The sequence below is a fragment of the Palaemon carinicauda genome, chromosome 42 (genome assembly GCF_036898095.1).
Source record: "Palaemon carinicauda isolate YSFRI2023 chromosome 42, ASM3689809v2, whole genome shotgun sequence".
Classification (NCBI taxonomy): Eukaryota; Metazoa; Arthropoda; class Malacostraca; order Decapoda; family Palaemonidae; genus Palaemon; species Palaemon carinicauda.
The window spans coordinates 34,910,262-34,931,954 of NC_090766.1; the positions used below are offsets into that span (position 1 = coordinate 34,910,262).

The window sequence follows — 21,693 nt, forward strand, 5'->3', positions numbered from 1 at the left end:
AGTACCAGTGGTAGTGGCAGTGGTACTTCCTGTAGTAGTAGCAGTGGTAGTTCCTAGTAGTAGTGGCAGTGGTACTTCCTGTAGTAGTACCAGTGGTAGTTCCTGTAGTAGTACCAGTGGTAGTAGCAGTGGTAGTTCCTGTAGTAGTACCAGTGGTAGTTCCTGTAGTAGTACCAGTGGTAGTGGCAGTGGTACTTCCTGTAGTAGTACCAGTGGTAGTTCCTGTAGTAGTACCAGTGGTAGTGGCAGTGGTACTTCCTGTAGTAGTACCAGTGGTAGTTCCTGTAGTAGTAGCAGTGGTATCCTGTAGTAGTACCAGTGGTAGTAGCAGTGGTAGTTCCTGTAGTAGTACCAGTGGTAGTTCCTGTAGTAGTACCAGTGGTAGTGGCAGTGGTACTTCCTGTAGTAGTAGCAGTGGTAGTTCCTGTAGTAGTGGCAGTGGTACTTCCTGTAGTAGTACCAGTGGTAGTTCCTGTAGTAGTACCAGTGGTAGTAGCAGTGGTAGTTCCTGTAGTAGTACCAGTGGTAGTTCCTGTAGTAGTACCAGTGGTAGTGGCAGTGGTACTTCCTGTAGTAGTACCAGTGGTAGTTCCTGTAGTAGTACCAGTGGTAGTGGCAGTGGTACTTCCTGTAGTAGTACCAGTGGTAGTTCCTGTAGTAGTACCAGTGGTAGTGGCAGTGGTAGTTCCTGTAGTAGTACCAGTAGTAGTGGCAGTGGTAGTTCCTGTAGTAGTAGCAGTGGTAGTGGCAGTGGTACTTCCTGTAGTAGTACCAGTGGTAGTTCCTGTAGTAGTACCAGTGGTAGTGGCAGTGGTAGTTCCTGTAGTAGTAGCAGTGGTAGTTCCTGTAGTAGTAGCAGTGGTAGTGGCAGTGGTACTTCCTGTAGTAGTACCAGTGGTAGTTCCTGTAGTAGTAGCAGTGGTAGTGGCAGTGGTACTTCCTGTAGTAGTACCAGTGGTAGTTCCTGTAGTAGTAGCAGTGGTAGTGGCAGTAGTAGTAGAGGTAGTCCTGTAGTAGTAGCAGTGGTATTTCCTGTAGTAGTACCAGTGGTAGTAGCAGTGGTTTCCTGTAGTAGTACAGTGGTAGTGGCAGTGGTACTTCCTGTAGTAGTACCAGTGGTAGTAGCAGTGGTAGTTCCTGTAGTAGTACCAGTGTAGTGGCAGTAGTAGTTCCTGTAGTATTACCAGTGGTAGTGGCAGTGGTACTTCCTGTAGTAGTACCAGTGGTAGTTCCTGTAGTAGTACCAGTGGTAGTAGCAGTGGTAGTTCCTGTAGTGGTAACAGTGGTAGTTCCTGTAGTAGTAGCAGTGGTATTTCCTGTAGTAGTACCAGTGGTAGTAGCAGTGGTAGTTCCTGTAGTAGTACCAGTGGTAGTGGCAGTGGTAGTTCCTGTAGTAGTACCAGTGGTAGTTCCTGTAGTAGTACCAGTGGTAGTGGCAGTGGTAGTTCCTGTAGTAGTACCAGTGGTAGTTCCTGTAGTAGTAGCAGTGGTAGTGGCAGTAGTAGTTCCTGTAGTAGTACCAGTGGTAGTTCCTGTAGTAGTAGCAGTGGTAGTGGCAGTAGTAGTTCCTGTAGTAGTACCAGTGGTAGTTCCTGTAGTAGTAGCAGTGGTAGTGGCAGTAGTAGTTCCTGTAGTATTACAGTGGTAGTGGCAGTGGTACTTCCTGTAGTAGTACCAGTGGTAGTTCCTGTAGTAGTAGCAGTGGTAGTGGCAGTGGTAGTTTTTGTAGTAGTAGCAGTGGTAGTAGCAGTGGTAGTTCCTGTAGTAGTACCAGTGGTAGTGGCAGTGGTATTCCTGTAGTAGTACCAGTGGTAGTGGCAGTGGTAGTTCCTGTAGTAGTACCAGTGGTAGTTCCTGTAGTATTACCAGTGGTAGTGGCAGTGGTAGTTCCTGAAGTAGTAGCAGTGGTAGTTCCTGTAGTAGTACCAGTAGTAGTTCCTGTAGTAGTACCAGTGGTAGTGGCAGTGGTAGTTCCTGTAGTAGTACCAGTGGTAGTTCCTGTAGTAGTAGCAGTGGTAGTGGCAGTAGTAGTTCCTGTAGTAGTACCAGTGGTAGTTCCTGTAGTAGTAGCAGTGGTAGTGGCAGTAGTAGTTCCTGTAGTAGTACCAGTGGTAGTTCCTGTAGTAGTAGCAGTGGTAGTGGCAGTAGTAGTTCCTGTAGTAGTACCAGTGGTAGTTCCTGTAGTAGTACCAGTGGTAGTGGCAGTGGTACTTCCTGTAGTAGTACCAGTGGTAGTTCCTGTAGTAGTAGCAGTGGTAGTGGCAGTGGTAGTTCCTGTAGTAGTAGCAGTGGTAGTGGCAGTGGTAGTTCCTGTAGTAGTAGCAGTGGTAGTGCAGTGGTAGTTCCTGTAGTAGTAGCAGTGGTAGTGGCAGTGGTACTTCCTGTAGTAGTACCAGTGGTAGTTCCTGTAGTAGTAGCAGTGGTAGTTCCTGTAGTAGTAGCAGTGGTAGTGGCAGTGGTAGTTCCTGTAGTAGTACCAGTGGTAGTGGCAGTGGTAGTTCCTGTAGTAGTAGCAGTGGTAGTTCCTGTAGTAGTACCAGTGGTAGTTCCTGTAGTAGTACCAGTGGTAGTGGCAGTGGTACTTCCTGTAGTAGTACCAGTGGTAGTTCCTGTAGTAGTAGCAGTGGTAGTGGCAGTAGTAGTTCCTGTAGTAGTACCAGTGGTAGTTCCTGTAGTAGTACCAGTGGTAGTTCCTGTAGTAGTACCAGTGGTAGTGGCAGGGTACTTCCTGTAGTAGTACCAGTGGTAGTTCCTGTAGTAGTAGCAGTGGTAGTGGCAGTAGTAGTTCCTGTAGTAGTACCAGTGGTAGTTCCTGTAGTAGTAGCAGTGGTAGTGGCAGTAGTAGTTCCTGTAGTAGTACCAGTGGTAGTTCCTGTAGTAGTAGCAGTGGTAGTGGCAGTAGTAGTTCCTGTAGTAGTACCAGTGGTAGTGGCAGTGGTAGTTCCTGTAGTAGTAGCAGTGGTAGTGGCAGTAGTAGTTCCTGTAGTAGTACCAGTGGTAGTGGCAGTGGTAGTTCCTGTAGTAGTACCAGTGGTAGTTCCTGTAGTAGTACCAGTGGTAGTGGCAGTGGTAGTTCCTGTAGTAGTAGCAGTGGTAGTGGCAGTAGTAGTTCCTGTAGTAGTACCAGTGGTAGTGGCAGTGGTAGTTCCTGTAGTAGTACCAGTGGTAGTTCCTGTAGTAGTAGCAGTGGTAGTAGCAGTGGTAGTTCCTGTAGTAGTACCAGTGGTAGTGGCAGTAGTACTTCCTGTAGTAGTACCAGTGGTAGTTCCTGTAGTATACCAGTGGTAGTGGCAGTGGTAGTTCCTGTAGTAGTACCAGTGGTAGTTCCTGTAGTAGTAGCAGTGGTAGTGGCAGTAGTAGTTCCTGTAGTATTACCAGTGGTAGTGGCAGTGTAGTTCCTGTAGTAGTAGCAGTGGTAGTTCCTGTAGTAGTACCAGTGGTAGTGGCAGTGGTACTTCCTGTAGTAGTACCAGTGGTAGTTCCTGTAGTAGTACCAGTGGTAGTTCCTGTAGTAGTAGCAGTGGTAGTGGCAGTGGTAGTTCCTGTAGTAGTAGCAGTGGTAGTAGCAGTGGTAGTTCCTGTAGTAGTACCAGTGGTAGTGGCAGTGGTACTTCCTGTAGTAGTACCAGTGGTAGTTGCTGTAGTATTACCAGTGGTAGTGGCAGTGGTAGTTCCTGTAGTAGTACCAGTGGTAGTTCCTGTAGTAGTAGCAGTGGTAGTGGCAGTAGTAGTTCCTGTAGTAGTACCAGTGGTATTTCCTGTAGTAGTACCAGTGGTAGTGGCAGTGGTACTTCCTGTAGTAGTACCAGTGGTAGTTCCTGTAGTAGTAGCAGTGGTAGTTCCTGTAGTAGTAGCAGTGGTAGTGGCAGTGGTAGTTCCTGTAGTAGTAGCAGTGGTAGTGACAGTGGTAGTTCCTGTAGTAGTAGCAGTGGTAGTGGCAGTGGTACTTCCTGTAGTAGTACCAGTGGTAGTTCCTGTAGTAGTAGCAGTGGTAGTTCCTGTAGTAGTAGCAGTGGTAGTGGCAGTGGTAGTTCCTGTAGTAGTAGCAGTGGTAGTGGCAGTGGTAGTTCCTGTAGTAGTAGCAGTGGTACTTCCTGTAGTAGTACCAGTGGTAGTTCCTGTAGTAGTAGCAGTGGTAGTGGCAGTGGTACTTCCTGTAGTAGTACCAGTGGTAGTTCCTGTAGTAGTAGCAGTGGTAGTGGCAGTGGTACTTCCTGTAGTAGTGGCAGTGGTAGTTCCTGTAGTAGTACCAGTGGTAGTGGCAGTGGTACTTCCTGTAGTAGTACCAGTGGTAGTTCCTGTAGTAGTAGCAGTGGTAGTGGCAGTAGTAGTTCCTGTAGTAGTACCAGTGGTAGTTCCTGTAGTAGTAGCAGTGGTAGTGGCAGTAGTAGTTCCTGTAGTAGTACCAGTGGTAGTTCCTGTAGTAGTAGCAGTGGTAGTGGCAGTAGTAGTTCCTGTAGTATTACCAGTGGTAGTGGCAGTGGTAGTTCCTGTAGTAGTAGCAGTGGTAGTGGCAGTAGTAGTTCCTGTAGTAGTACCAGTGGTAGTGGCAGTGGTAGTTCCTGTAGTAGTACCAGTGGTAGTTCCTGTAGTAGTAGCAGTGGTAGTGGCAGTAGTAGTTCCTGTAGTATTACCAGTGGTAGTGGCAGTGGTAGTTCCTGTAGTAGTAGCAGTGGTAGTGGCAGTAGTAGTTCCTGTAGTTACCAGTGGTAGTGGCAGTGGTAGTTCCTGTAGTAGTAGCAGTGGTAGTTCCTGTAGTAGTACCAGTGGTAGTAGCAGTGGTAGTTCCTGTAGTAGTACCAGTGGTAGTGGCAGTAGTAGTTCCTGTAGTAGTACCAGTGGTAGTTCCTGTAGTAGTACCAGTGGTAGTGGCAGTGGTAGTTCCTGTAGTAGTACCAGTGGTAGTTCCTGTAGTAGTAGCAGTGGTAGTGGCAGTGGTAGTTCCTGTAGTAGTACCAGTGGTAGTGGCAGTGTAGTTCCTGTAGTAGTAGCAGTGGTAGTGGCAGTGGTAGTTCCTGTAGTAGTACCAGTGGTAGTTCCTGTAGTAGTACCAGTGGTAGTGGCAGTGGTAGTTCCTGTAGTAGTACCAGTGGTAGTTCCTGTAGTAGTACCAGTGGTAGTGGCAGTGGTAGTTCCTGTAGTAGTAGCAGTGGTAGTGGCAGTGGTACTTCCTGTAGTAGTACCAGTGGTAGTTCCTGTAGTATTACCAGTGGTAGTGGCAGTGGTAGTTCCTGTAGTAGTACCAGTGGTAGTTCCTGTAGTAGTACCAGTGGTAGTGGCAGTGGTAGTTCCTGTAGTAGTAGCAGTGGTAGTTCCTGTAGTAGTAGCAGTGGTAGTGGCAGTAGTAGTTCCTGTAGTAGTACCAGTGGTAGTTCCTGTAGTAGTAGCAGTGGTAGTGGCAGTAGTAGTTCCTGTAGTATTACCAGTGGTAGTGGCAGTGTAGTTCCTGTAGTAGTAGCAGTGGTAGTTCCTGTAGTAGTACCAGTGGTAGTGGCAGTGGTACTTCCTGTAGTAGTACCAGTGGTAGTTCCTGTAGTAGTAGCAGTGGTAGTGGCAGTGGTAGTTCCTGTAGTAGTACCAGTGGTAGTTCCTGTAGTAGTACCAGTGGTAGTGGCAGTGGTAGTTCCTGTAGTAGTACCAGTGGTAGTTCCTGTAGTAGTAGCAGTGGTAGTGGCAGTAGTAGTTCCTGTAGTAGTACCAGTGGTAGTTCCTGTAGTAGTAGCAGTGGTAGTGGCAGTAGTAGTTCCTGTAGTAGTACCAGTGGTAGTTCCTGTAGTAGTACCAGTGGTAGTGGCAGTAGTAGTTCCTGTAGTAGTACCAGTGGTAGTTCCTGTAGTAGTAGCAGTGGTAGTGGCAGTAGTAGTTCCTGTAGTAGTACCAGTGGTAGTGGCAGTGGTACTTCCTTAGTAGTACCAGTGGTAGTTCCTGTAGTAGTACCAGTGGTAGTGGCAGTGGTAGTTCCTGTAGTAGTACCAGTGGTAGTTCCTGTAGTAGTAGCAGTGGTAGTGGCAGTAGTAGTTCCTGTAGTAGTACCAGTGGTAGTTCCTGTAGTAGTAGCAGTGGTAGTGGCAGTAGTAGTTCCTGTAGTAGTACCAGTGGTAGTGGCAGTGGTAGTTCCTGTAGTAGTACCAGTGGTAGTTCCTGTAGTAGTACCAGTGGTAGTGGCAGTGGTACTTCCTGTAGTAGTACCAGTGGTAGTTCCTGTAGTAGTAGCAGTGGTAGTGGCAGTGGTACTTCCTGTAGTAGTACCAGTGGTAGTTCCTGTAGTAGTAGCAGTGGTAGTGGCAGTAGTAGTTCCTGTAGTAGTACCAGTGGTAGTGGCAGTGTAGTTCCTGTAGTAGTAGCAGTGGTAGTTCCTGTAGTAGTACCAGTGGTAGTGGCAGTGGTACTTCCTGTAGTAGTACCAGTGGTAGTTCCTGTAGTAGTAGCAGTGGTAGTGGCAGTGGTACTTCCTGTAGTAGTACCAGTGGTAGTTCCTGTAGTAGTACCGTGGTAGTGGCAGTAGTAGTTCCTGTAGTAGTACCAGTGGTAGTTCCTGTAGTAGTACCGCTGGTAGTGGCAGTAGTAGTTCCTGTAGTATTACCAGTGGTAGTTCCTGTAGTAGTACCAGTGGTAGTGGCAGTAGTAGTTCCTGTAGTAGTACCAGTGGTAGTGGCAGTGTAGTTCTTGTAGTAGTAGCAGTGGTAGTTCCTGTAGTAGTACCAGTGGTAGTGTCAGTGGTACTTCCTGTAGTAGTACCAGTGGTAGTTCTTGTAGTAGTAGCATTGGTAGTTCCTGTAGTAGTACCAGTGGTAGTAGCAGTGGTAGTTCCTGTAGTAGTAACAGTGGTAGTGGCAGTGGTACTTCCTGTAGTAGTACCAGTGGTAGTTCCTGTAGTAGTAGCATTGGTAGTACCTGTAGTAGTACCAGTGGTAGTAGCAGTGGTAGTTCCTGTAGTAGTACCAGTGGTAGTGGCAGTAGTAGTTCCTGTAGTAGTAGCAGTGGTAGTGGCCGTGGTACTTCCTGTAGTAGTACCAGTGGTAGTTCCTGTAGTAGTAGCAGTGGTAGTGGCAGTAGTAGTTCCTTTTGTAGTACCAGTGGTAGTGGCAGTAGTAGTTACTGTAGTAGTACCAGTGGTAGTTCCTGTAGTAGTACCAGTGGTAGTGGCAGTGGTAGTTCCTGTAGTAGTACCAGTGGTAGTTCCTGTAGTAGTAGCAGTGGTAGTGGCAGTAGTAGTTCCTGTAGTATTACCAGTGGTAGTGGCAGTGGTACTTCCTGTAGTAGTACCAGTGGTAGTTCCTGTAGTAGTAGCAGTGGTAGTGGCAGTGGTAGTTCCTGTAGTAGTACCAGTGGTAGTGGCCGTGGTACTTCCTGTAGTAGTAGCAGTGGTAGTTCCTTAGTAGTAGCATTGGTAGTTCCTGTAGTAGTACCAGTGGTAGTAGCAGTGGTAGTTCCTGTAGTAGTAGCAGTGGTATTTCCTGTAGTAGTACCAGTGGTAGTGGCAGTGGTACTTCCTGTAGTAGTAGCAGTGGTAGTGGCAGTAGTAGTTCCTGTAGTATTACCAGTTGTAGTGGCAGTGGTACTTCCTGTAGTAGTACCATTGGTAGTTCCTGTAGTAGTAGCAGTGGTAGTGGCAGTGGTACTTCCTTTAGTAGTACCAGTGGTAGTTCCTGTAGTAGTAGCAGTGGTAGTGGCAGTAGTAGTTCCTGTAGTATTACCAGTGGTAGTGGCAGTGGTACTTCCTGTAGTAGTAGCAGTTGTAGTTCCTTTAGTAGTAGCATTGGTAGTTCCTGTAGTAGTACCAGTGGTAGTAGCAGTGGTATTTCCTGTAGTAGTAGCAGTGGTATTTCCTGTAGTAGTACCAGTGGTAGTGGCAGTGGTACTTCCTGTAGTAGTAGCAGTGGTAGTGGCAGTAGTAGTTCCTGTAGTATTACCAGTTGTAGTAGCAGTGGTACTTCCTGTAGTAGTAGCAGTGGTATTTCCTGTAGTAGTACCAGTGGTAGTACCAGTGGTACTTCCTGTAGTAGTACCAGTGGTAGTGCCTGTAGTATTACCAGTGGTAGTAGCAGTGGTAGTTCTTGTAGTAGTAGCAGTGTTATTTCCTGTAGCAGTACCAGTGGTAGTGGCAGTGGTACTTCCTGTAGTAATAGCAGTGGTAGTTCCTGTAGTAGTAGCAGTGGTAGTGGCAGTAGTAGTTCCTTTTGTAGTACCAGTGGTAGTGGCAGTAGTAGTTCCTGTAGTAGTACCAGTTGTAGTGGCAGTGGTACTTCCTGTAGTAGTAGCAGTGGTAGTTCCTGTAGTAGTAGCAGTGGTAGTGGCAGTAGTAGTTCCTGTAGTAGTACCAGTGGTAGTGGCAGTAGTAGTTCCTGTAGTAGTTCCTTTAGTAGTACCAGTGGTAGTGGCAGTGGTACTTCCTGTAGTAGTAGCAGTGGTAGTTTCTGTAGTATTACCAGTGGTAGTAGCAGTGGTAGTTCCTGTAGTATTAGCAGTGGTAGTTTCTGTAGTAGTACCAGTGGTGGTAGCAGAGGTAGTCCCTGTAGTAGTAGTAGTGGTAGTTCCTGTAGTAGTACCAGTGGTAGTAGCAGTGGTAGTTTCTGTAGTAGTACCAGTGGTGGTAGCAGAGGTAGTCCCTGTAGTAGTAGTAGTGGTAGTTTCTGTAGTAGTACCAGTGGTTGTAGCAGAGGTAGTTCCTGTAGTATTAGCAGTGGTAGTTTCTGTAGTAGTACCAGTGGTAGTGGCAGTGGTACTTCCTGTAGTAGTAGCAGTGGTACTTCCTGTAGTAGTAGCAGTGGTACTTCCTGTAGTAGTAGCAGTGGTAGTGGCAGTGGTACTTCCTGTAGTAGTAGCAGTGGTAGTTCCTGTAGTATTACCAGTGGTAGTTGCAGTGGTACTTCCTGTAGTAGTACCAGTGGTAGTTCCTGTAGTATTACCAGTGGTAGTAGCAGTGGTAGTTCCTGTAGTATTATCAGTGGTATTAGCAGTGGTAGTTCCTGTAGTAGTAGCAGTAGTATTTCCTGTAGTAGTACCAGTGGTAGTGGCAGTGGTACTTCCTGTAGTAGTACCAGTGGTAGTGGCAGTGGTAGTTCCTGTAGTAGTAGCAGTGGTAGTTCCTGTAGTAGTAGCAGTGGTATATCCTGTAGTAGTACCAGTGGTAGTGGCAGTAGTAGTTCCAGTAGTAGTAGCAGTGGTAGTTCCTGTAGTATTACCAGTGGTAATAGCAGTGGTAGTTCCTGTAGTAGTAGCAGTGGTATTTCCTGTAGTAGTAGCAGTGGTAGTGGCAGTGGTACTTCCTGTAGTAGTACCAGTGGTAGTGGCAGTAGTAGTTCCTGTAGTAGTAGCAGTGGTAGTTCCTGTAGTAGTAGCAGTGGTATTTCCTGTATTAGTACCAGTGGTAGTGGCAGTAGTAGTTCCTGTAGTAGTAGCAGTGGTAGTTCCTGTAGTAGTACCAGTGGTAGTGGCAGTAGTAGTTCCTGTAGTAGTAGCAGTGGTAGTTTCTGTAGTAGTGGCAGTAGTAGTTCCTGTAGTAGTACCAGCGGTAGTGGCAGTAGTAGTTCCTGTAGGAGTAGCAGTGGTAGTTCCTGTAGTATTACCAGTGGTAGTAGCAGTGGTAGTTCCTGTAGTAGTAGCAGTGGTAGTTCCTGTAGTAGTTCCTGTAGTAGTACCAGTGGTAGTGGCAGTAGTAGTTCCTGTAGTAGTAGCAGTGGTAGTTCCTGTAGTATTACCAGTGGTAGTAGCAGTGATAGTTCCTGTAGTAGTTCCTGTAGTAGTACCAGTGGTAGTGGCAGTAGCAGTTCCTGTAGTAGTAGCAGTGGTAGTTCCTGTAGTATTACCAGTGGTAGTAGCAGTGGTAGTTCTTGTAGTAGTAGCAGTGGTAGTTCCTGTAGTAGTTCCTGTAGTAGTGGCAGTAGTAGTTCCTGTAGTACTAGCAGTGGTAGTTCCTGTAGTATTTCCAGTGGTAGTAACAGTGTTAGTTCCTGTAGTAGTGGCAGTAGTAGTTTCTGTAGTAGTACCAGTGGTAGTGGCAGTAGTTCTTCCTGTAGGAGTAGCAGTGGTAGTTCCTGTAGTAGTACCAGTGGTAGTTCCTGTAGTAGTTCCTGTAGTAGTACCAGTGGTAGTTCCTGTAGTATTACCAGTGGTAGTAGCAGTGGTAGTTCCTGTAGTAGTAGTGGTATTTCCTGTAGCAGTACCCGTGGTAGTAGCAGTGGTATTTCCTGTAGTAGTACCAGTGGTAGTAGTAGTGGTACTTCCTGTAGTAGTAGTAGCAGTGGTAGTGGCAGTGGTACTTCCTGTAGTAGTACTAGTGGTAGTGGCAGTAGTAGTTCCTGTAGTAGTACCAGTGGTAGTAGCAGTGGTATTTCCTGTAGTAGTACCAGTGGTATTGGCAGTGGTACTTCCTGTAGTAGTAGCAGTGGTATTTCCTGTAGTAGTACCAGTGGTAGTAGCAGTGGTATTTCCTGTAGTAGTACCAGTAGTAGTAGCAGTGGTACTTCCTGTGGTAGTAGCAGTGGTAGTTCCTGTAGTAGTACCAGTGTTATTATCAGTGGTAGTGCTTGTAGTAGTAGCAGAGGTAGTTCCTGTAGTAGTGCCAGTGGTAGTAGCAGAGGTAGTTCCCGTAGTAGTACCAGTGGTAGTATCTGTTATTGATCCTAGTAATTAAAAATAATATATAGAATAATTGAATTTTAAGGCTACAATTATTTTCATCTATTTTTCATTTTTTCTTTATTCAGTTTACTTTAAGCTTAATTTTTCATTCTTTTGAAGGATATTATTTTTTCTAAAAGAGTATTTAGATGCATAAGTTGAAATCTAGAAATGTATGCCGTACGTGTACGTCCTAACTCTCATTAGAAATTAATTTTGTCCTTAATTTTCAAGGATAATAATTTATCTAAAAATAATTTTTGGATGTTAGGTTGAATTTAGAAATGTATGTCTTACGTGTATGTTCTTACCCTCATTAAAATTATTATAGCAATATAATTTTTTTTCCTCATTGTTGGGAGAAAGCAATAATATATTTGTCATATCCCAATTTTTTAAAATGGAATCATATATGAACAAGGCTAGAAACATTAATGTTTATCAGACTAAGAAAAAAGTGAATATAATTGATAACAAGACATAAATCGTATTCAGTGTTGTTGAGGAATAAAACAGTTGATAAATCACATCAACAATGGTATCTGGAGCAAATCCATTAAGAGATAATCCAACTAAAATTGATGGAGAAATGAATTATTTACAAAAGATTGGATTACAAAATAGGGCAGATAAGTCAATTTGAAATACAATAAGAAACATTGTATTCTTGACGCATTCACCTCAGCTTAGAGGTATAATAATGTGGTCTGTGTTGCTGTGGTGTTTTTTAGCATTAGTGGTAGTAATGTACATGTTACAATAATAGTGCATGTTACAAGATTTATTATGAGATTCAGGGCCTCTGTAACACGGTTTTTCAGCAATAATTTTTTATTTATGAATCTCATAAATATAACGCTTTTTCAGAATGCACATTATATCGACACATAAATTTTGACTATAGTCTGCATTACGTAGGTTGAATAAATTTGGTACTTATAATGTAAAAGTGAGGTTTTTAGAAGATGGGCCAACTTATTCAGAGAAAAGGTTTCGAATGCACTTGTTACGTAACTTATGACGGCATTTCTTCCCTCTTTCTCGATCGATGATTGGCTATACGTAACGAAGGCTATACCTCTGCCAACAATAACACAAAAGTTGAAATAAAAGCAAAGCAGTACACCTTTATGAACTCTGAAACCTCTCCACTGATAATTGTCACAATGAACAAACCAACAAAATATGTTAATAAATACAAAAACACTTCGATTATTAGTCTAACTCCCAAATAAGTTTCCTAAGAAATTACAGTCTACTTTATAGGTCACAATCAGATTGACAAGGTGTTGGGAATAGTTGGTAATTTTCAAAAACGTAGTAGACAAGCTTGATTTGATAACTGCCATATCCAATGTCAAGCAATTTTTATTTATTGTTTATCTACCTACCTATTTACTGTAAGGAAAAAAAAAATAGCCGGTACTGTATTTTGGCTTTAAACCTTCACCAAGAATGATGACTTCATGAGGCTCCACCCACTTTGGCTGCGTTACAATTCAGGATAACACTGAAGGCTATAATGGGCATTGTTGGGTCAGAAAATTTAAATTCTGGCTATGAAAACTCATTTCTCGAGTAGTTGTAAGAAGTGCTAAATGATCCTCAAGGATCCCAGCAGTTGGACTAAACGTTTAATTCATGTATACTACTGTTGCGGCACTACTGCTACAGTAGTATTACTACGCTAGCACAGATACCCCACCCACATTTATGTATCGTTCCGCCATTCATAAGTCTTTGTAGTGTTTTTTCACTGTGCAATAAGCCATGGCCTCCTCAGAAATTAAGTTTAACTTTAGATGATAGGTTATTTCATTCAGCTGTCAAATTATGGCAACTGGGTATGTTATTGCCGATGTTGAAGCTAAAGATAAAGTATGGTATCATTCCTTCATTGCATTATCATCTTTACTACTATTTGTTTTGCTACATGTAGTAATTATTTTAAAGGATAAATTAATTATGTTCACTTTACTTCTACAAATTCCCATTAGATGTACAAATAAAACTCCTTAAACTATTCATGATTTATTTACAAAATGCAGTCATGCCCAAAACATAGCCAACACGGTCGTACAGCCTAAGAAGAAGAAAAAATATTATATTGGATGATCCATTGGTCTGCTGGAAAGTTTAGCACAAAATTCTTATTTTAACAAAAATAGTCATAAAAAGACTGTTTACATACAATCTCTCTCTTTCTCTCTCTCTCTTTGTGGCATAGTGAATAGTTAATGGAAATGTTCAAAAGCCTGAATGGCATTACAAGTATTATAACCATGTTACGCAACATACATATCAGACCATAAACATTGGATTTAAACTAGAAACTGAATAATTACCTATTCAGGCTATAATAAATATGGCCACGGGCTTTCTCTTGACTGTATAAAGTTGCAAGTCGTAAGACAAATGCAGTTTTGCAACCACGAGGGCAATTCCAAATCCTGTTAACTATTCTTGACTGTTATGGGTTTCAAAGCCGATAAAACAAGGTGAATGGGTGTCTGGTGGATGGGCGGGGCAAAATTTTGACAAATGGTGTTTACATTCTTACGTAATGAATGTTTTCGACTCTTGGCTCGTTATAACTGGCCATGGCGTCGGCTAGATCATTTTTACTCTATAAAAATTAAAAGTATCGGGTTTAGATTATTGATAATGCTGACAAAATTTGTGTGTGGTTGTAAAATATACATATGTCAACTTTCAGCTACATCCGATGCTTTGATGAGGAGCAAAGTCCAAAAAACCGTGTTACAGAGGCCCTGAATCTCATAGTAGTACATGCTACAAAAGTTAGTACATAGTACAAGAGGCAGTACATGCTACAAGAGGTAGTTCGTGTGATGTTTGCAAGTTTCTATTTCTTTCCCTGATATTTTCAGTGTTAGTCATCATAGTTGTGACTGGGGTAATTTTTAGTAGTCGTTGAAGCATTGTTGACATAGTTCATACAATGTTACCAGAGGTAATGACTGGTTTTATCCAGCGTCGAATTTAATATAGTTCCATTGGTGTAACCTACCATAGGGTTGGTAATTTTTTTCATAATTGTTCATATGTTAGTTCTAGTTCTTGTAATTTTGTAGTTCTTTTTGGATTTGATTGCCAAGGAGAATTGAAAACCAAATCTAGCTTTTATTCACGAATTTTTAATTTTTTTTTTTCAATTTCAAGAGGGAAAAGGTAAAACTTTTCTCATAAAATGATCAGTTCTAATAGAAAATCATTCCCTTTATCTTGTATATTTTTTTTTAGATAATTTAGTTTGTTTGGTGTTGATGCTTTCAAATTTTCTCTATGTATATATTTTATAGTTTTTTGTGGACTAAGGTGGCATCAAAAAGATAATTAAGTCACCATAGAAGTACTAAAGGTTTTAATTTTTAGAAAGTTATAGATGATTAGAAGTAGCCAGTGAAGTACTAGAGGTTTTCATTATTGGAAAGTTTTTCTTTAGAGAATTTTGTTATTTCACCTGAATAGAAGATCCACCAATAGATTCGTTTTACTTTTTACAACAGTTTTGAAACAAATATATTCAGTACATTAAATAAAAAAAGAACTTATTATATATAACTAAAGGGGATAAAGATAGTATATTAATGATGCAGCAATACTGATTTAATTATAAAGTAATGATGGACAAGTTATAAAGGAAACATTACATCGAAATGGTCTTAGATACGAAAGAAAAATTAATGAGAGAAAAATACAATACAAATATCTCAATTTTTTCTGTGATATTTTTACTCTAATATTCAAGAACACTTGTAAAATAATAATAATAATTCATAATCAGGAAAAGAATCCAACAGTAATTATGCTTTAGAAAAAAAGGTAGAAATATACTACTCCAATTAAAGGAAACATTCTGCCATATAATTTGAAAGTATGATTGATTAATTGATTGATTGATCATAAATTATCTGGCATCCTGATTGAAAGTATGAAAAGGTAATTTTGTTTATGATATATTCTTTACATAACATTAAAAAGTGAATTTCATGCCAGTGTTAACTTTAGTTTGATATGCAAACAATGTCCCCCAAAAATGTTTCCTTTAAAAGAAAAAGGTCATGTTATTAATAAGTCAGTAGTAAAGTAGGACCGGAATAGTAGAAATGTTTGCTCATTTAAACTGAACTGATTCTTAATCAGAAATTAGAATCAGCAGAAACTGCAGTGAAGCAATGATTTATTGACTGTGTCATTGAAACATGCATTTGGAAACGGTTGAAGTTGTGCCGATGATATTTCCTGCAGTCGAACCTGGGGTAGTTTAAGTGGCACTGGTAGTTATAGTTGTACCTCTGGTAGTAGCAGTGGTAGTTTCAGTAGTAGTAGCAGTGGTAGTTCCTGTAGTAGTAGCAGTGGTAGTTCCAGTAGTAGTAGCGGTGGTAGTTCCTGTTGTTGTACCAGTGGTAGTAGCAGTTGTAGTTCCTGTAGTTGTAACAGTGGTTGTACCAGTAGTAGTTCCTGTAGTAGTACCAGTGGTAGTAGCAGTGGTAGTTCCTGTAGTAGTACCAGTTGTAGTACCAGTTGTAGTAGCAGTGGTAGTTCCTGTAGTAGTACCAGTGGTAGTTCCTGTAGTAGTACCTGTAGTAGTACCAGTGGTAGTTCCCGTAGTTGTACCAGTGGTAGTAGCAGTTGTAGTTCCTGTAGTTGTACCAGTAGTAGTAGCAGTGGTAGTTCCTGTAGTTGTACCAGTAGTAGTTCCTGTAGTAGTACCAGTGGTAGTAGCAGTGGTTGTTCCTGTAGTAGTACCAGTGGTAGTTCCTGTAGTAGTACCTGTGGTAGTTCCTGTAGTTGTACCAGTGGTAGTTCCAGTAGTTGTACCAGTGGTAGTTCCCATAGTTGTACCAGTGGTAGTAGCAGTTGTAGTTCCTGTAGTTGTACCAGTAGTAGTAGCAGTGGTAGTTCCTGTAGTTGTACCAGTAGTAGTTCCTGTAGTAGTACCAGTGGTAGTAGCAGTGGTTGTTCCTGTAGTAGTACCAGTGGTAGTTCCTGTAGTAGTACCTGTGGTAGTTCCTGTAGTTGTACCAGTGGTAGTTCCAGTAGTTGTACCAGTGGTAGTTCCTGTAGTAGTACCAGTGGTAGTTCCCGTAGTTGTACCAGTGGTAGTAGCAGTTGTAGTTCCTGTAGTTGTACCAGTAGTAGTAGCAGTGGTAGTTCCTGTAGTTGTACCAGTAGTAGTTCCTGTAGTAGTACCAGTGGTAGTAGCAGTGGTTGTTCCTGTAGTAGTACCAGTGGTAGTTCCTGTAGTAGTACCTGTGGTAGTTCCTGTAGTTGTACCAGTGGTAGTTCCTGTAGTTGTACCAGTAGTAGTTCCTGTAGTTGTACCAGTGGTAGTAGCAGTGGTAGTTCCTGTAGTAGTACCAGTGGTAGTTCCTGTAGTAGTACCTGTGGTAGTTCCTGTAGTCGTACCAGTGGTAGTTCCAGTAGTTGTACCAGTGGTAGTAGCAGTTGTAGTTCCTGTAGTTGTACCAGTGGTAGTAGCAGTGGTAGTTCCTGTAGTAGTACCAGTGGTAGTAGCAGTGGTAGTTCCTGTAATAGTACCAGTGGTAGTTCCTGTAGTAGTACCTGTGGTAGTTCCTGTAGTTGTACCAGTGGTAGTTCCAGTAGTTGTACCAGTGGTAGTTCCTGTAGTTGTACCAGTGGTAGTTCCCATAGTTGTACCAGTGGTAATAGCAGTTGTAGTTCCTGTAGTTGTACCAGTAGTAGTAGCAGTGGTAGTTCCTGTAGTTGTACCAGTAGTAGTTCTTGTAGTAGTACCAGTGGTAGTAGCAGTGGTTGTTCCTGTAGTAGTACCTGTGGTAGTTCCTGTAGTCGTACCAGTGGTAGTTCCAGTAGTTGTACCAGTGGTAGTAGCAGTTGTAGTTCCTGTAGTTGTACCAATGGTAGTAGCAGTTGTAGTTCCTGTAGTAGTACCAGTGGTAGTAGCAGTGGTTGTTCCTGTAGTAGTACCAGTGGTAGTTCCTGTAGTAGTACCTGTGGTAGTTCCTGTAGTTGTACCAGTGGTAGTTCCAGTAGTTGTACCAGTGGTAGTTCCTGTAGTTGTACCAGTGGTAGTTCCCATAGTTGTACCAGTGGTAGTAGCAGTTGTAGTTCCTGTAGTTGTACCAGTAGTAGTAGCAGTGGTAGTTCCTGTAGTTGTACCAGTAGTAGTTCCTGTAGTAGTACCAGTGGTAGTAGCAGTGGTTGTTCCTGTAGTAGTACCAGTGGTAGTTCCTGTAGTAGTACCTGTGGTAGTTCCTGTAGTTGTACCAGTGGTAGTTCCAGTAGTTGTACCAGTGGTAGTTCCTGTAGTAGTACCAGTGGTAGTTCCCGTAGTTGTACCAGTGGTAGTAGCAGTTGTAGTTCCTGTAGTTGTACCAGTAGTAGTAGCAGTGGTAGTTCCTGTAGTTGTACCAGTAGTAGTTCCTGTAGTAGTACCAGTGGTAGTAGCAGTGGTTGTTCCTGTAGTAGTACCAGTGGTAGTTCCTCTAGTAGTACCTGTGGTAGTTCCTGTAGTTGTACCAGTGGTAGTTCCTGTAGTTGTACCAGTAGTAGTTCCTGTAGTTGTACCAGTGGTAGTAGCAGTGGTAGTTCCTGTAGTAGTACCAGTGGTAGTTCCTGTAGTAGTACCTGTGGTAGTTCCTGTAGTCGTACCAGTGGTAGTTCCAGTAGTTGTACCAGTGGTAGTAGCAGTTGTAGTTCCTGTAGTTGTACCAGTGGTAGTAGCAGTGGTAGTTCCTGTAGTAGTACCAGTGGTAGTAGCAGTGGTAGTTCCTGTAGTAGTACCAGTGGTAGTAGCAGTGGTAGTTCCTGTAGTTGTACCAGTGGTAGTAGCAGTGGTAGTTCCTGTAGTAGTAGCAGTGGTAGTTCCTGTAGTAGTACCCGTGGTAGTTCCTGTAGTTGTACCAGTGGTAGTAGCTGTGGTAGTTCCTGTAGTAGTACCAGTGGTAGTACCAGTGGTAGTTCCTGTAGTTGTACCAGTGGTAGTAGCAGTGGTAGTTCCTGTAGTAGTACCAGTGGTAGTAGCAGTGGTAGTTCCTGTAGTAGTACCAGTGGTAGTTCCTGTAGTTGTACCTGTGGTAGTTCCTGTAGTAGTACCAGTGGTAGTTCCTGTAGTAGTACCTGTGGTGGTTCCTGTAGTAGTACCAGTGGTAGTAGCAGTGGTAGTTCCTGTAGTAGTACCAGTGGTAGTTCCTGTAGTTGTACCAGTGGTAGTAGCAGTGGTAGTTCCTGTAGTAGTACCAGTGGTAGTAGCAGTGGTAGTTCCTGTGGTAGTACCAGTGGTAGTAGCAGTGGTAGTTCCTGTAGAAGTCCCAGTGGTAGTAGCAGTGGTAGTTCCTGTAGTTGTACCAGTGGTTGTACCAGTAGTAGTTCCTGTAGTAGTACCAGTGGTATTAGCAGTGGTAGTTCCTGTAGTTGTACCAGTGGTAGTAGCAGTGGTAGTTCCTGTAGTAGTACCAGTGGTAGTTCCTGTAGTAGTACCTGTGGTAGTTCCTTTAGTAGTACCAGTGGTAGTTCCTGTAGTTGTACCAGTAGTAGTAGCAGTGGTAGTTCCTGTAGTTGTACCAGTAGTAGTTCCTGTAGTAGTACCAGTGGTAGTAGCAGTGGTAGTTCCTGTAGTTGTACCAGTGGTAGTAGCAGTGGTAGTTCCTGTAGTAGTACCAGTGGTAGTTCCTGTAGTAGTACCAATGGTAGTTCCTGTAGTAGTACCTGTGGTAGTTCCTGTAGTCGTACCAGTGGTAGTTCCCGTAGTTGTACCAGTGGTAGTAGCAGTTGTAGTTCCTGTAGTTGTACCAGTGGTAGTAGCAGTGGCAGTTCCTGTAGTAGTACCAGTGGTAGTAGCAGTGGTAGTTCCTGTAGTAGTACCAGTGGTAGTAGCAGTGGTAGTTCCTGTAGTAGTAGCAGTGGTCGTAGCAGTGGTAGTTCGTGTAGTTGTACCAGTGGTAGTAGCAGTTGTAGTTCCTGTAGTTGTACCAGTGGTAGTTCCCGTAGTTGTACCAGTGGTAGTAGCAGTTGTAGTTCCTGTAGTTGTACCAGTGGTAGTAGCAGTGGTAGTTCCTGTAGTAGTACCAGTGGTCGTAGCAGTGGTAGTTCCTGTAGTTGTACCAGTGGTAGTAGCAGTGGTAGTTCCAGTAGTAGTACCAGTGGTAGTTCCTGTAGTAGTACCTGTGGTAGTTCCCGTAGTTGTACCAGTGGTAGTAGCAGTTGTAGTTCCTGTAGTTGTACCAGTGGTAGTAGCAGTGGTAGTTCCTGTAGTTGTACCAGTGGTAGTAGCAGTGGTAGTTCCTGTAGTAGTACCAGTTGTAGTAGCAGTAGTAGTTCCTGTAGTTGTACCAGTGGTTGTACCAGTAGTAGTTCCTGTAGTAGTACCAGTGGTAGTAGCAGTGGTAGTTCCTGTCGTTGTACCAGTGGTAGTAGCAGTGGTAGTTCCTGTAGTAGTACCAGTGGTAGTAGCAGTGGTACTTCCTGTAGTAGTAGCAGTGGTAGTAGCAGTGGTGGTTCCTGTGGTAGTACCAGTGGTAGTAGCAGTGGTAGTTCCTGTAGAAGTACCAGTGGTTGTAGCAGTGGTAGTTCCTGTAGTTGTACCAGTGGTTGTACCAGTAGTAGTTCCTGTAGTAGTACCAGTGGTAGTAGCAGTGGTAGTTCCTGTAGTTGTACCAGTGGTAGTAGCAGTGGTAGTTCCTGTAATAGTACCAGTGGTAGTTCCTGTAGTAGTACCCGTGGTAGTTCCTGTAGTCGTACCAGTGGTAGTTCCCGTAGTGGTACCAGTGGTAGTAGCAGTTGTAGTTCCTGTAGTTGTACCAGTAGTAGTAGCAGTGGTAGTTCCTGTAGTTGTACCAGTAGTAGTTCCTGTTGTAGTACCAGTGGTAGTAGCAGTGGTAGTTTCTGTAGTTGTACCAGTGGTAGTAGCAGTGGTAGTTCCTGTAGTAGTACCAGTGGTAGTTCCTGTAGTCGTACCTGTGGTAGTTCCTGTAGTAGTACCTGTGGTAGTTCCTGTAGTCGTACCAGTGGTAGTTCCCGTAGTTGTACCAGTGGTAGTAGCAGTTGTAGTTCCTGTAGTTGTACCAGTGGTAGTAGCAGTGGTAGTTCCTGTAGTAGTACCAGTGGTAGTTCCTGTAGTAGTACCAGTGGTAGTAGCAGTGGTAGTTCCTGTAGTAGTACCAGTGGTAGTTCCCGTAGTTGTACCAGTGGTAGTTCCCGTAGTTGTACCAGTGGTAGTAGCAGTTGTAGTTGCTGTAGTTGTACCAGTGGTAGTAGCAGTGGTAGTTCCTGTAGTAGTTCCAGTGGTAGTAGCAGTGGTAGTTCCTGTAGTAGTACCAGTGGTTGTACCAGTAGTAGTTCCTGTAGTAGTACCAGTGGTAGTAGCAGTGGTAGTTCCTGTAGTTGTACCAGTGGTAGTAGCAATGGTAGTTCCTGTAGTAGTACCAGTGGTAGTAGCAGTGGTAGTTCCTGTAGTAGTACCAGTGGTAGTAGCAGTGGTAGTTCCTGTAGTTGTACCAGTGGTAGTTCCTGTAGTTGTATCAGTGGTAGTAGCAGTGGTAGTTCCTGTAGTAGTACCAGTAGTAGTAGCAGTGGTAGTTCCTGTAGTAGTTCCTGTTGTAGTAGCAGTAGTAGTTCCAGTAGTAGTACCAGTGGTAGTTCCTGTAGTAGTACCAGTGGTAGTAGCAGTTGTAGTTCCTGTAGTAGTCCCAGTGGTAGTTCTTGTAGTACTTCCTGTAGTAGTAGCAGTAGTAGTTCCAGTAGTAGTACCAGTGGTAGTATCTGTCGTTGATCCTTGTAATTAAAAAGAATATATTGAATAAATAAATATTAAAGCTATAATCATTTACATCTTTTATTAATTTTTTTTATTTATTCATTTTACTTGATGGTGGATTTTTTTCTTAATTTTCAAGATAATAATTTTTTTAAAGATATTTTTTAGATGAGTAAGGTTATATCTAAAAATGTATTCCCTAGGTGTATGTTCTAACTCTCATTAAAAATTATTTTTTCCTTAATTTTCAAGGATATTGATTTTTTAAAAAATAATTCATAGATGGTTAAGGTTAACTCTAGGAATGTATGTCCTAAGTTGATGTTCTATCTCATTAAAATTATTACAGTAATATAAAGTTTCTGTTTTCAATTTTGGGAGAAAAAAAATATATATTTGTCATATCCCAAGTTTCTAAATGGTAACATATATGAACAAGGCTATAAACATTAATGTTCATCACACTAAGAAAAAGTGAATATAATTGATTACGAGACATAAATCGTATTCAGTGTTGTTGAGGAATAAAACAGTTGATAAATCACATCTAAAATCTTATCTGGAGCAAATCCAGTAAGAGATAATTCAACTAAAATCGATGGAGAAGTGAATCATTTACTAATGATTGGATTACAAAATAAGGCAGATAAGTCAATTTGAAATACAATAAGAAACATTGTATTCCTGACGCATTCACCTCAGCTTAGACGTATAATAATGTGGTCTGTGTTGCTCTGGTGTTTTTTAGCATTAGTGGTAGTAATGTACATGTTACAATAATAGTGCATGTTACAAGATTTAGTACATGCTACAAGAGTTAGTACATACTACAAGAGGCAGTACATGCTACAAGAGGTAGTTCGTGCGATGTTTGCAAGTTTCTATTTTCATCCCTGATATTTTCAGTGTTAGTCATCATAGTTGTGACTGGGGTAATTTTAAGTAGTCGTTGAAGCATTGTTGACATAGTTCATACAATGTTACCAGAGGTAATGACTGGTTTTATCCAGCGTCGAATTTAATATAGTTCCATTGGTGTAACCTACCATAGTATTGGTAATTTTTTTATAATTGTTCCTATGCTAGTTCCAGTTCTTTTAATTGTGTAGTTCTTTTTGGATTTGATTGCCAAGGAGAATTGAAAACCAAATCTAGCTTTTATTCACGAATTTTTTAAAAGAATTTTCAATTTCAATAGGGAAAAGGTAAAACTTTTCTCATAAAATGACCAATTCTAAGAAAAAGTGTCTAATACAATGATAAACTTTGCAGCAATTCCAAAACTTATAAGATATCTGTGACGGCAAATG

The 21,693-nt window shown here is 42.4% G+C and overlaps 1 protein-coding gene across 1 annotated transcript in view; it reads right to left on the reverse strand.

Moving 5' to 3' along the window:
* LOC137633092 (mucin-2-like) overlaps window positions 1-21,350 on the reverse strand; it is a 43,306-nt gene extending 21,956 nt beyond the window's left edge. Inside the window, exons 1-9 of the mRNA XM_068365253.1 lie at window positions 21,212-21,350; window positions 20,257-20,400; window positions 19,069-19,236; window positions 14,941-15,108; window positions 10,446-10,625; window positions 9,903-10,190; window positions 8,391-8,537; window positions 7,842-8,141; window positions 6,703-6,930 (exon numbers count right to left, since the gene is read on the reverse strand). Of these exons, the coding sequence (XP_068221354.1) occupies window positions 6,703-6,930; window positions 7,842-8,141; window positions 8,391-8,537; window positions 9,903-10,190; window positions 10,446-10,625; window positions 14,941-15,108; window positions 19,069-19,236; window positions 20,257-20,400; window positions 21,212-21,350 (1,762 nt within the window). The remainder of the gene's footprint in view (window positions 1-6,702; window positions 6,931-7,841; window positions 8,142-8,390; window positions 8,538-9,902; window positions 10,191-10,445; window positions 10,626-14,940; window positions 15,109-19,068; window positions 19,237-20,256; window positions 20,401-21,211) is intronic.
* Between the last annotated feature and the right edge of the window lie 343 nt (window positions 21,351-21,693).